Genomic DNA, 11,807 nt, shown 5'->3' with positions numbered 1-11,807 from the left:
CAGTTGTCACGGTCCAGTAATTTTAAATGGACATAACAGCTGCTGCTTAGCACCCCCGTCCAAGCGCTTCATGGGGAAGCACAAAAGTTTTAGTTAAAGACGGCAATTGTGGTTTTCCCAATTGGTCAAGCTCCTGCCAACGTGCAATATTCCCATGCTGTCACATTTTGGCTACGTTTAAGAATCTGAGTTTCCTTTTGGAGAGCATATTTGTTTTTCACAAGTACAAAAGGCTTGGCCAAACAGCAAAGCCCACCAAAAATAACTTCAACTCATAGGCGTTCCTCTCCACGGAAGTCTTTAGTAAAAGGCGAAAGACTTGTGCGTTATGAAGAGAAACCAGAGTAAGTACAGCCAACTCTCGAGAGCAGCCGAAAACGCCAGTCTTCCCAGTCCCAACCCTCGCGGTAATTCTCACTTGGTGTGCCGCTTTTCCAAATCCAAGGCCTCACCTATATTTTGTCCTTGCTGTTTTTCTGCCAATCAAAAGTGCAAATCTTGCTACACTTTTGTATGGCTTTATCTTGTCAAGTATTATAACAACGTTTTGATACCAGGAACCCAACGAGGTTTCACAGATCATTAAGTTTTTAGGACAATTTCTGGCGGTAAAATCTGCCAGCCATGTCTCTTCAGGTCCGTTGACAGTTTGGGCAACGGGCAGCTTCACGTGCATCGTTAATTGTTTTTCCAGAAGACAGAAGATGGGTGCACCGTTCCCGGTGACGCTGCAATACCGGGTCGATGCGTGGGGTTTAGATTTGTGCATATACACATCAACTTTCTTTTTGATTCATCATCACCATTCATTATGTCATCATCACTATTCATTATGTCATCATCACAATTCATTATGACATCAACTTTCTTTTATATTACTGCATATACACTAGGGGTGATCCGAGTATCCGGCTGAAACGAGTATCCGGTACGGATAAAGCACTCTTGCCGAGTACAAGTATTATCCGAGTAATATGAGTCAATATCCGTGCTCGGATTGAATAAAACTCCTCAACTGGCCGCGCAGCGTTCTGTGATAATCACAGCGCCCCCCCCCCCCGCCTACAAACCCGCTCGGATCAATCACACACACACAGAACATGGAGAAATGCGCTCTCTCTCGCTCTCTCTCTCGCTCTCTCCTGCTCCGTCAGTCAATTCGGTCTGCGGATCTGTTCCGTTAACGTTTAGGGTTTCTTCAGCTTCAGGTTTGTTTTTAACTTCGGTTTGTAGTCCTTACATAGTAACCAGTAGATTTCTGGTGAACGTGGGGTTTGTAGTCCTTACATAGTAACCAGTAGATTTCTGGTGAACGTGGGTTTCAGACATGCTGCTTGTTTTAAATGCGACTCCAGTTTTTTTTTACTGTCAGCTGCCCCCCCGCCCCCTCTCTCTCTGTGTCTCTCTCTTACTCACACACACACACACACACACACACACATATACCTGGTGTGGGAATAAAAAAACTAAAAAAGAACCAAAAAAAAAAAAATCACACTGATCATAAAAAAATAAAAAGTTAAAAAAAGAAAGTTATATTGAGTATGAAAACTCTTTTTCATTACATTTTACTTCATAATTGCAACCGCATGTGTTGTATTAATTGTTGCAAAACGTTCTGTATATAGTTTGTTTGTTACCATGACAACACCATTGATCTGAAGCTCGATGCTGTCATGTAAATAGTTTTCAAATCAGCAATAAATATAACAATTTTTGATCAACTCATATCAATTGCTCTTCAGGTCCATTGACAGTTTTGGCAACGGGCAGCTCAACGTGCATCGTTAATTGTTTTTCCACAAGACAGAAGATGGGTGCACCGTTCCCAGCGATGCTGCAGTACCGGGTCGATGCGTGGAGTGAACGGAGCAAGCCCCTTTTTCAACTCCCATTGCTAAAAATCCATTTAATATGTTGTCCCCTGATAGAGGACATATCAGATATTAAACTGATAAGAACAGATTTTTTTTTTTTTTTTTCTTTTGAAAAGAATTTATTGACACTCATTTCATACTTTTGTCATTTAACATGTCACATCAAAGTTACCTTTTAAAATACAACAAGTCAATAAATAATCCATAAGACACCTAAAACAACCGCTCCAAGAGATGCGTTATACATAAATAATCCATAAAACATCCAAAACAATTGCTTTAAAAATGCATTACAGATAACATTGTCATAGATTAAAAGGTATAAAAGGTTTTCAATGTAAATGAGTGTCTATGTTAAAATCTCCTCAGCAGGGAGCGCATATGTTATGAATAAAAAGTCCACTGTTGTGCAGGAGTGGGGTGAGTCCCTACCAAGTGGGAACTCATTCCGCTCCCCCAAACAGATTTGGTCTCTCGGGATCCTGTCGAGGTGCTCAGAGGAGACCCTCACCCTGTAGCTCCTTCCCACCGACCTCACCCGGAGGGTCAGGCCGCCGCTGCTTTGAACTTGTACTGTGTGGCTCCGGCTCCTTCGTCCGAATGGGCACAGAGGCGATTCTTCTTTGAGGCTGTGTCCTAGGCCCGCCGCCTGCAGCTCCGGCCATTCGGACCGTCGCTGCGGCCATCCGGATCACAGCCTCGGGGGGGATCTGCATGTGCTTCCTTACCAGCAAGTTTCTGGAGGTCCATATGGCGTCTTTGATGGCGGCTAGGGTGAGCCACTGTTTGGCAAATGTTCGTGCTGGTATCTGTTTTCCTTGGCTCACCCCGTACAGCACCAGCTGTGGTGTAAGGACCTCCCTTGCTGGCAAGTACGGGAATTGCAAGGAGCCGGCCATTGCCCACTGTTCTACGGCAGCGCTGCACTCCCAGAGCAGGTGCCTCACCGACTCAGGCGCGCCACAACCTGGTCGGGGGCAAGTTGCGTGCGCCGACATGCCCCGGGAGTGCATTACGGACCTGACCGGGAGGATCTCGTGAGCCACCATCCATGACAGGTCCCGGAGTCTGTTTGGAAGAGCGGGATGGTTTACGTTGCGCCAAACTGTTGAGGGCTCGCCCAATGCGAGCCCGCGCACTGGACTCACTGGTTCCCGCTCCTGCACAACAGAAATGAGAGAGCGGTGAGAAGTTAAAACCTGCAACTCCTCCTGCTCAAGGTTAAAATGCCTTAAAAATGACTGGATAAAAGCGTAAGCTGGTGGCAGGTTAAAAGACACTGGAACTCTGAGGTCTGTGGGTAAAATCTTGATTTTCCTGAGGTACGACCCCATCCAGAACCTTGTCATCGCTGCGGTCTTGGGGTTACTGGATGGGGCTGTGGCGGTTAAAATGTGCAGGGCGGTGTATCTGCTCCCTAAAAACAAGTACAGGTCAGGCACTCCTTTTCCTCCTTCCTCCTTTGGCTTCTTCATCACGCTTCGTTTCAGTCTTTCCCACTTGGAGCCCCACAAGAAATAAAAGATGGCTCGTTCCAGGTCTAAATCGTTCTCCTAGGCGGGATAAAAACAGAACTGATTAGTAAAAGCAAAGGTAAAATCACTGCTTTAATGATTAAAACCTTTCCTTCTAAAGTCAGTCCTCTAAGTGTCCAGTATCCTAGTCTCTGTCTGACTTTCCCTACCTTGTCTGCCCAATTTGTTTTCCCTTCCCCCTCCCTATCAAACTTGATCCCAGTATTTTTTGGTCGGTCCGGGTCACAGTCAGGGGGAGTCCTGTCGTCTCAGTCGCCGTCCATGGTCCATAAAAATGGGCTTGGGTCTTGCTTCGGTTGAGCTTCGACCCAGAGGCCTGTCCGAACCAGTCAGTCAAGTCCAGCGTCCTGTTGACAGATAAAAGGTCAGTGCATAAAATGTTGATGTCGTCCATATATAAATGCATTTTGTCTCGAGTCCCCCGCTCCCTGGGACTCTTACCCCATGGATTCGTTGGTCCCTTCTCAAGATCTGTGCCATCGGTTCTATTGAGAGGACGTAAAGGAGGGCAGATAACGGACAACCCTGACGGACACCGCAGTTTATATCCACTGCTGCTGTCAGATGCCCATTAACAATGAATTTGCTGTTGATCCCCCGGTACAGCAGTCCCACCCAGGCTATAAACCTTCTTGGGAACCCCATTTTTTGCAGTACCTGAAAGAGGTACTGGTGCGAGACCCGATCAAAGGCTTTCTCAAAATCTAAATTCAGGACTACTAGCCGAATGTTTCTGTCTCTCGCATAACAGATGGTGTCTCGGATCAGTACGAGGCTGTCGGTGATCTTCCTCCCCGGGACGGCACAGGCTTGATCCGGGTGAATCAGCTCTCCTAAAAACAGGGACATACGTGAAGCTAATAATTTGCTAAAAAGTTTACAGTCGACATTAAAAGTGTGATGGGTCTCCAGTTTTTCAAGTCTGTCTTGTCTCTGTCTTTATGTAAAAGCGTCACTATCCCTACTCTAAAACTGTCAGGAAGTCGGTCCAGTTGTTCAAAATCCATAAAAACAACAAGCAAGTCTGGTGCTAAAATGTCCCAAAATGTCAAGTAAAATTCCAAGGGAAGCCCGTCTTCTCCTGGTGACTTCCCTTTCTTAAAAGTTTTTACACAGTTGTTTAGTTCAATCATGGTAAAATCTTGAGTTAAGAGCACATTGTCATTTTTTGCTTGTTCGATTGATTTTAAAACTTCGGTCATGGTGTCCTTATTAACTGCTTTTTCCGTGTACAGTTCACGGTAAAAGTCTTCGACAGTTTCTTTAATTTCCTCTGTTGTGTTAGCTATGCACCCGTTTTCTTTTTTAAGTCTTAACATGCCCCCCCTTTATTTATGATTTTCTTAAAAAAATATCTTGTGCACTTCTCTCCTTCCTCTATTTCCCTCTCCTTGCTTCTTAGTATGACACCTTTGCTTTTAATTTCTGCTAAAACCGACATCTCTGTTTTAATTTGTTTTATTTCCTCATTAAAATCCATTCCCTGTTGGATTAATTTAAAATACCTCTGAAGTCGTTTCTGCAGTCCCATCATGCGTCTGTTGTCCCTATCTTTTTTCCTCTTACCTGCCTGTCTGTAAAAAGTCTTAGTCTTCCCCTTCACCATTTCCCACCACTGTGCGCGTGTATCGTAAAAGTCTTGAAGGGTCTGCCATTCTTTGTATTGCTCCCTGTACTGCCTATCTAGCTCCCTGTCTTCTAACAGGGAGCAATTGAGCTTCCACAGACCGCTTCCTGCCGTCACACCGGAAGAGAGTGAAAGAGTGCAGGAAAGCATTGCGTGATCGGAAAAGAAAACAGGTACTAATCTAGCATCGGTTGGTGGGCAGTCACGTGATAAAATGTAGTCTATGCGAGAGGCTCGGGTGCCGTCACTACTGAACCAGGTGAAGCCCTCCTCTCTGGGATGCTTGGTTTTAAAACAGTCCACAAGTTTAAAATCGCTACATATACTTTGTAATAAAATTGAAGTCTTGTCTGCTTTAAAATCATCCCCTGTTCTTCTCCTGTCGTTCTTGCTTAAAATACAATTAAAATCCCCCCCTACGACTAAAGGTAGCCTACCTAGCATGTGGGGCTGCAGGTCTTCTAAAAGGTCATACCTGTCATTCTTGTCATTAAAGCCATAAATATTTAAGACTTTAAAATCCCTCCCCATAAAAGTCAGGTGTGTTAAAAGTGCCCGACCATCTCTCACCACAGTGCTGCCCTTTACCAAGACTAGAGGGTTTTTTATTAAAATGGCCACTCCATCACTCTTGTTTTCATTTGACCCGCTCCATAGTGACGTTTGTGGCCATAACTCCTCCCATTCCCTGTAGTGCTTTAAAAATGGAAGGCCACATTCCTGTAATAAAAACACATCTGACTTAAAAGAGTTAAGAAAGGATAAAACCGTCTGGGCTCTAACTCTCGACTTGACGCTTCTCACATTTATAGTTGAGAAGGTGAGTGCCATGAGTATGGTTAAGAAAAGTATGACATCTTAAAGACAGAAAGGGAGGGACTTCAAATATTTAAAACAACAATTATTGAATTTCTTGTGAATGGAGCTCTTCCTTCATTCTCACAGGTGAGAGAGGACGGGGTTGAACTCCATTTCCCTTTCGGACTCTGGGAGTTGGCCTCTGACGCAGGTTGCGTTGAGCTTAGAGACCTTAGGGGTTGATTGCAGAGCTATGCTTAGGAATGAGACTTCATTGGGTGAATCGGAGGGGAAGACTCTGGGCCCCTCCACAGATGAACTGTCTGAGTCAGTCCCAGCTCTTCCCCTCTTTTCCGAGACTCCAGGAGACTCAGAAGACAATTCTGAAATTAGCCTCTTGCCTGGCTGGGCATTGGGGAGGGGACATCCTCACTATCACCCTGTGACTGGTCAGTTTCCTGTTCTGAGCCAGCCACTGGGCTAGCTCCGCCTTCTGCCTGCATTGCCACCACTTCCTCCCTGTTCACCACTGGTGGGGCAATTGCAGGCCCCTCCCCTTCTCCCGCCTCCCCTGATCCTTCTCCTCCAATCACAGGATTTGGCGGGAGATTTGAATTTTCCAGCCCAAACAGCTCTCCAAACATTCACCTTGTCCGCCATTTTGTTCATTTTCTGTTCTTTTTGCTGCGGTCTTTAATTTGTTGGCAAATGACTGTGGGCAATCTCTGAAGAGGTGGTTTGTTTCTCCACAAAGATTGCACTTCCTGCCATTGGTGCATTCCATGAAGGTATGCCCAATTTCTCTACATTTGCCACAAATAATCTGCTGGCACGCTTCTGCCAGGTGCCCATTCTCACCACACTTGCAGCAGAGTTTGGGCTGGCCCTGGTAGTGAATGTAGCCCCTGTTGTTTCCCAGAACTATCATGGATGGCAGATGTTTCAGGCCTTGGAAGCCTTGGGGGTCCTGCCATTGTTGGATGGGGACCCTCCAAGCGCAATTCCAAATGCCATCCTCATCTCTCACCTTGGTAGCCTGGCCTTTTACAGTGCTAAATCTGCCCAGCCATAAACAAATGTCATCTGCATTCACAGTTTCATTGAACATTCTGACAATTACAGTTTTAGCTGCATTGTCAGTCAGTTTTTCAACATTAAATGCAGAAAACTGGGGTTATGCATTTTCAAAACGAATCCAGAATTCTCTCAACAAGGCAGCGGAACAAAAGCTTATATCAAAACCTTTATTAAAAGGTAAAGTCAAGATACAGTTTACATCTTCTGGGGTTAATTTCAAGATTTTCTGGACTAGCCTCCTGGAGAAGTCCAGCCTTGATATCACAAGGGGTTCATTTTCTTTAAAAGTAAAACGGACACTGTGGTGCCTCCGCATGCCGGCATGGTTGGCCGACATGGCGGAGGCAACACAAAATAAAAGGGATAAAAGAAGCTAAAACCCCTAAAACCGTCTAAAAAAGCAACAAGGAAGCTAAAAATAAGATAAAACACTGATCTAAAATAGCAAAATGAAACCTTAATAAATACTAAAACTAAAACACACTTACCTTTCTTGTTTGGTCTGGTCGATGTTGTTATCCGGCAGAGTAGTAAGCAGTCCTCTGGACCAATGAATTCCAAGTGAAAGTATCTCAACTACAAACAAGTTGAAATTTACTCACAAGAAATGGTTTGATTAACCTCCAAAACCTGGTGAAAACTAGGCCACAAACAGGCAAAAAATTTTCTCCAGAAATAAGAGGCGATCGCAGTCTTAACCAATAGTCAATATCCGTGCTCGGATTGAATAAAACTCCTCAACTGGCCGCGCAGCGTTCTGTGATAATCACAGCGCCCCCCCCCCCCTGCCTACAAACCCGCTCGGATCAATCACACACACACAGAACATGGAGAAATGCGCTCTCTCTCGCTCTCTCTCTCGCTCTCTCTCTCGCTCGCTCCTGCTCCGTCAGTCAATTCGGTCTGCGGATCTGTTCCGTTAACGTTTAGGGTTTCTTCAGCTTCAGGTTTGTTTTTAACTTTGGTTTGTAGTCCTTACATAGTAACCAGTAGATTTCTGGTGAACGTTGGGTTTGTAGTCCTTACATAGTAACCAGTAGATTTCTGGTGAACGTGGGGTTTGTAGTCCTTACATAGTAACCAGTAGATTTCTGGTGAACGTGGGGTTTGTAGTCCTTACATAGTAACCAGTAGATTTCTGGTGAACGTGGGTTTGTAGTCCTTACATAGTAACCAGTAGATTTCTGGTGAACGTGGGGTTTGTAGTCCTTACATAGTAACCAGTAGATTTCTGGTGAACGTGGGGTTTGTAGTCCTTACATAGTAACCAGTAGATTTCTGGTGAACGTGGGTTTCAGACATGCTGCTTGTTTTAAATGCAACTCCAGTTGTGTCTCTGCCATCGGAGATTTTTTTTTTTTACTGTCAGCTGTCCCCCGCCCCCTCTCTCTCTGTGTCTCTCTCTTACACACAAACACACACACACACACAACACACACACGCACACACACACACACATACCTGGTGTGGAAATTAAAAAAATAAAAAAGAACCAAAAAAAAAAAAATCACACTGATCATAAAAAAAGTTAAAAAAAGAAAGTTATATTGAGTATGAAAACTCTTGTTCATTACATTTTACTTCATAATTGCAACCGCATGTGTTGTATTAATTGTTGCAAAACGTTCTGTATATAGTTTGTTTGTTACCATGACAACACCATTGATCTGAAGCTCAATGCTGTCATGTAAATAGTTTTCAAATCAGCAATAAATATAACAATTTCTGATCAACTCATATCAATTGCATGCTTAAATAACATACCGGTTAAAGCCCCGCACATTTCAAGAGAACCCGACCCACTTCCAGGTTAAATCTGACCACTTCCGGTTTAGGTCCCGCCCACTCCGAGTACGGATCCGGATACAGATAATTCATGTGGTAAACAGATACAGATACAGATAATGCTGTACTCGCTCATCCCTAGTAACCAGTAGATTTCTGGTGAACGTGGGGTTTGTAGTACTTACATAGTAACCAGTAGATTTCTGGTGAACGTGGGGTTTGTAGTACTTACATAGTAACCAGTAGATTTCTGGTGAACGTGGGGTTTGTAGTCCTTACATAGTAACCAGTAGATTTCTGGTGAACGTGGGGTTTGTAGTCCTTACATAGTAACCAGTAGATTTCTGGTGAACGTGGGTTTGTAGTCCTTACATAGTAACCAGTAGATTTCTGGTGAACGTGGGGTTGTAGTCCTTACATAGTAACCAGTAGATTTCTGGTGAACGTGGGTTTCAGACATGCTGCTTGTTTTAAATGCAACTCCAGTTGTGTCTCTGCCATCGGAGATTTTTTTTTTTTACTGTCAGCTGTCCCCCGCCCCCTCTCTCTCTGTGTCTCTCTCTTACACACAAAACACACACACACACACACACACACACGCACACACACACACATACCTGGTGTGGAAATTAAAAAAATAAAAAAGAACCAAAAAAAAAAAAATCACACTGATCATAAAAAAAGTTAAAAAAAGAAAGTTATATTGAGTATGAAAACTCTTGTTCATTACATTTACTTCATAATTGCAACCGCATGTGTTGTATTAATTGTGTGCAAAACGTTCTGTATATAGTTTGTTTTTACCATGACAAACACCATTGATCTGAAGCTCAATGCTGTCATGTAAATAGTTTTCAAATCAGCAATAATATAACAATTTCTGATCAACTCATATCAATTGCATGCTTAAATAACATACCGGTTAAAGCCCCGCACATTTCAAGAGAACCCGACCCCCTTCCAGGTTAAATCTGACCACTTCCGTTTAGGTCCCGCCCACTCCGAGTACGGATCCGGATACAGATATTCATGTGGTAAACAGATACAGATACAGATAATGCTGTACTCGCTCATCCCTAGTAACCAGTAGATTTCTGGTGAACGTGGGGTTTGTAGTACTTACATAGTAACCAGTAGATTTCTGGTGAACGTGGGGTTTGTAGTACTTACATAGTAACCAGTAGATTTCTGGTGAACGTGGGTTTCAGACATGCTGCTTGGTTTAAATGCAACTCCCGTTGCGTCTCTGCCATCGGAGATTTTGTTTTTTTAACTGTGTTGGGGAAATCCTTCTATAAACTGACGACTGACTCCATGATGAATTAACACAGCGTTTATTCTTGTGGTCAACAGATGAAATGCGTTTCCGGGCAGTTAAACGTGCACGGACCAGATGGAAACTTGTCTAGTACAGAGGTTCCCAAAATGGCACTTAAACAATAGTGTGCTCAGGGTTATATTGGTTCCCCTTGTGGGGCCTGATTGGTCAGCTATACTGTTGCTGGGTTACACTCCCTGCTCTTTCTCTTCCTCTTTCTTCTTGCCTGTCTATTATTTTCAGTTATCATTTACTTCACAAGACAGCTATGTTCACTCCTACGTCCTGTTCTCTGAGTTATCAGACCGTCCTCGAACTTCAGTGTCCTTGGCCTCACCATCTCCTCTTCTGTGCTCACTGTAGCTTATCTGACTAAGATAGCCCTGTCTGTTCTCTCCCTCCTAGCTGTAACCCAGCTGCAAAGCATAATGTATAATATGTCACACATACACACACTCTTATTTAGTCTTTGGTTAATTCAGTATATACTTTAAGCCAGCTTTTACGTGGCCGTTCCTGAGTGCCCTGTTCATCACCACCTCAGTCATTGTATTATTTTCCCACAAATTCCCCCTTTTCGCACCTACTAGGTGCGAACACCTTTTACACTAACTGCAGTGCCTCAACGTCCTCCCCGTCCTCTGGCATGGTGAGTAATGGCAGCATCCCAGCGGAATAGGGAGGCGGCGCTTTTTCTTTGGACAAGGCAGTGGTGATGAGCCGGGATGTCATGGTCCGCAGGCAGGGCACACAGCAACACCCACAGGTAACTAGAATAGCGAGAAAAACAGCAATAGATGTCAAACAAGCAGTGATAAGATTCTTCCATTTGCCAAAAAAGGTTGTCATCCACCCCTCCAATGGATTTGATACACCTGAGGCGTCATGCATCTCCTGGGAAAGGGCTCGAAGTTGGTTCAAAGCCCTGGTGACCTTCCCATCCGGGGCAGTGTTGTTAGGGATGACCGTACAGCACATCTCTCCGAACATGGAACAGACTCCTCCTTTTTCAGCCAACAGCATGTTCCAGCGCCATCCTATTCTGGAGCGCCATGAGGGACGTTGGGGCCATCTGCTCGGCCAGGCCTTCGATGGCATCCCTAGTTGCATTGCTCAAGCGTAAAACATTATAATGCACAAAATTTATCCTATCTACATTTTTGCTGGGAGTGACGGGGAAGATGGCTGAAAGCAGTGGTATATTCTCAAATCCTGCGGCTATTGATCTGCCAATTTGTATTCATTCGGGACACCCCTAGGAACTCCTATGCTGTCTATATAGGTTGGGGTTCCCGCCCATGGATCAAAAGCCGGGCCTTGCATACTACGGGCCCTGCGCCTTCTCTTTACGGTCAGTTGCACAGCCTTATGGTGGGTATAGTGGACTCTACTCCCTACCAAAGATATGGGCATAGCTAATCTAACCATAGCACAAACTCCTGACGTTTGATTTGGGAACTTTATCTGGGAGTACAGCCTAAGACCACCACAATAGTAGAATAGTCCTATTCTAGCCACTGGGCCTAGGGCTGTTTTGTTTTGTACAGTTGTATTACACCAGTCTGGGGGTATATCACCTAGTTTGATTGTGGGTTTGCTTGATCCGGTGAGATTGAAACAGTGATATCTTGCACCCTCCCCCTTTATGGCGGTAAAATACCCTGGTTTTTCAAAGCCTGGGGGAAAGAGGGATGCTAGGGTAGTACAATTGCGGGAAGCTGTCTTAGAGTGTGTGAAGTTCAACATGCATGCATATCCTGCTGGGTCCTCATTAGGAAACAACGGGGCCG

General features: G+C 44.5%; 1 protein-coding gene and 2 non-coding genes across 3 annotated transcripts; all 3 read right to left on the bottom strand.

The window, feature by feature from the left end:
- Positions 1 to 232: 232 nt before the first annotated feature.
- LOC116681493 (U5 spliceosomal RNA) lies at positions 233 to 348 on the bottom strand. Its single transcript, XR_004330030.1, has one exon. It is a non-coding gene; the product is annotated as a U5 spliceosomal RNA (small nuclear RNA).
- Positions 349 to 1,812: 1,464 nt separating this feature from the next.
- Positions 1,813 to 1,997, bottom strand: LOC116681492 (U2 spliceosomal RNA). Its single transcript, XR_004330029.1, has one exon. It is a non-coding gene; the product is annotated as a U2 spliceosomal RNA (small nuclear RNA).
- Positions 1,998 to 2,371: 374 nt separating this feature from the next.
- On the bottom strand, positions 2,372 to 6,765 carry LOC116681490 (uncharacterized). The gene is made up of 4 exons (XM_032509633.1): positions 6,696 to 6,765; positions 4,979 to 5,146; positions 4,070 to 4,245; positions 2,372 to 3,037 (listed from the first exon to the last, which is right to left on the bottom strand). Exons 1-4 carry the CDS (start codon positions 6,763 to 6,765, stop codon positions 2,372 to 2,374), a joined length of 1,080 nt encoding a protein of 359 aa, XP_032365524.1.
- Between the last annotated feature and the right edge of the window lie 5,042 nt (positions 6,766 to 11,807).

The sequence above is a fragment of the Etheostoma spectabile genome, unplaced genomic scaffold (genome assembly GCF_008692095.1).
Source record: "Etheostoma spectabile isolate EspeVRDwgs_2016 unplaced genomic scaffold, UIUC_Espe_1.0 scaffold00018643, whole genome shotgun sequence".
In the NCBI taxonomy this organism is placed as follows: domain Eukaryota; kingdom Metazoa; phylum Chordata; class Actinopteri; order Perciformes; family Percidae; genus Etheostoma; species Etheostoma spectabile.
The sequence above is the reverse complement of the archived record's forward strand: the minus strand, read 5'-3'. Positions and strand labels throughout refer to the sequence as shown.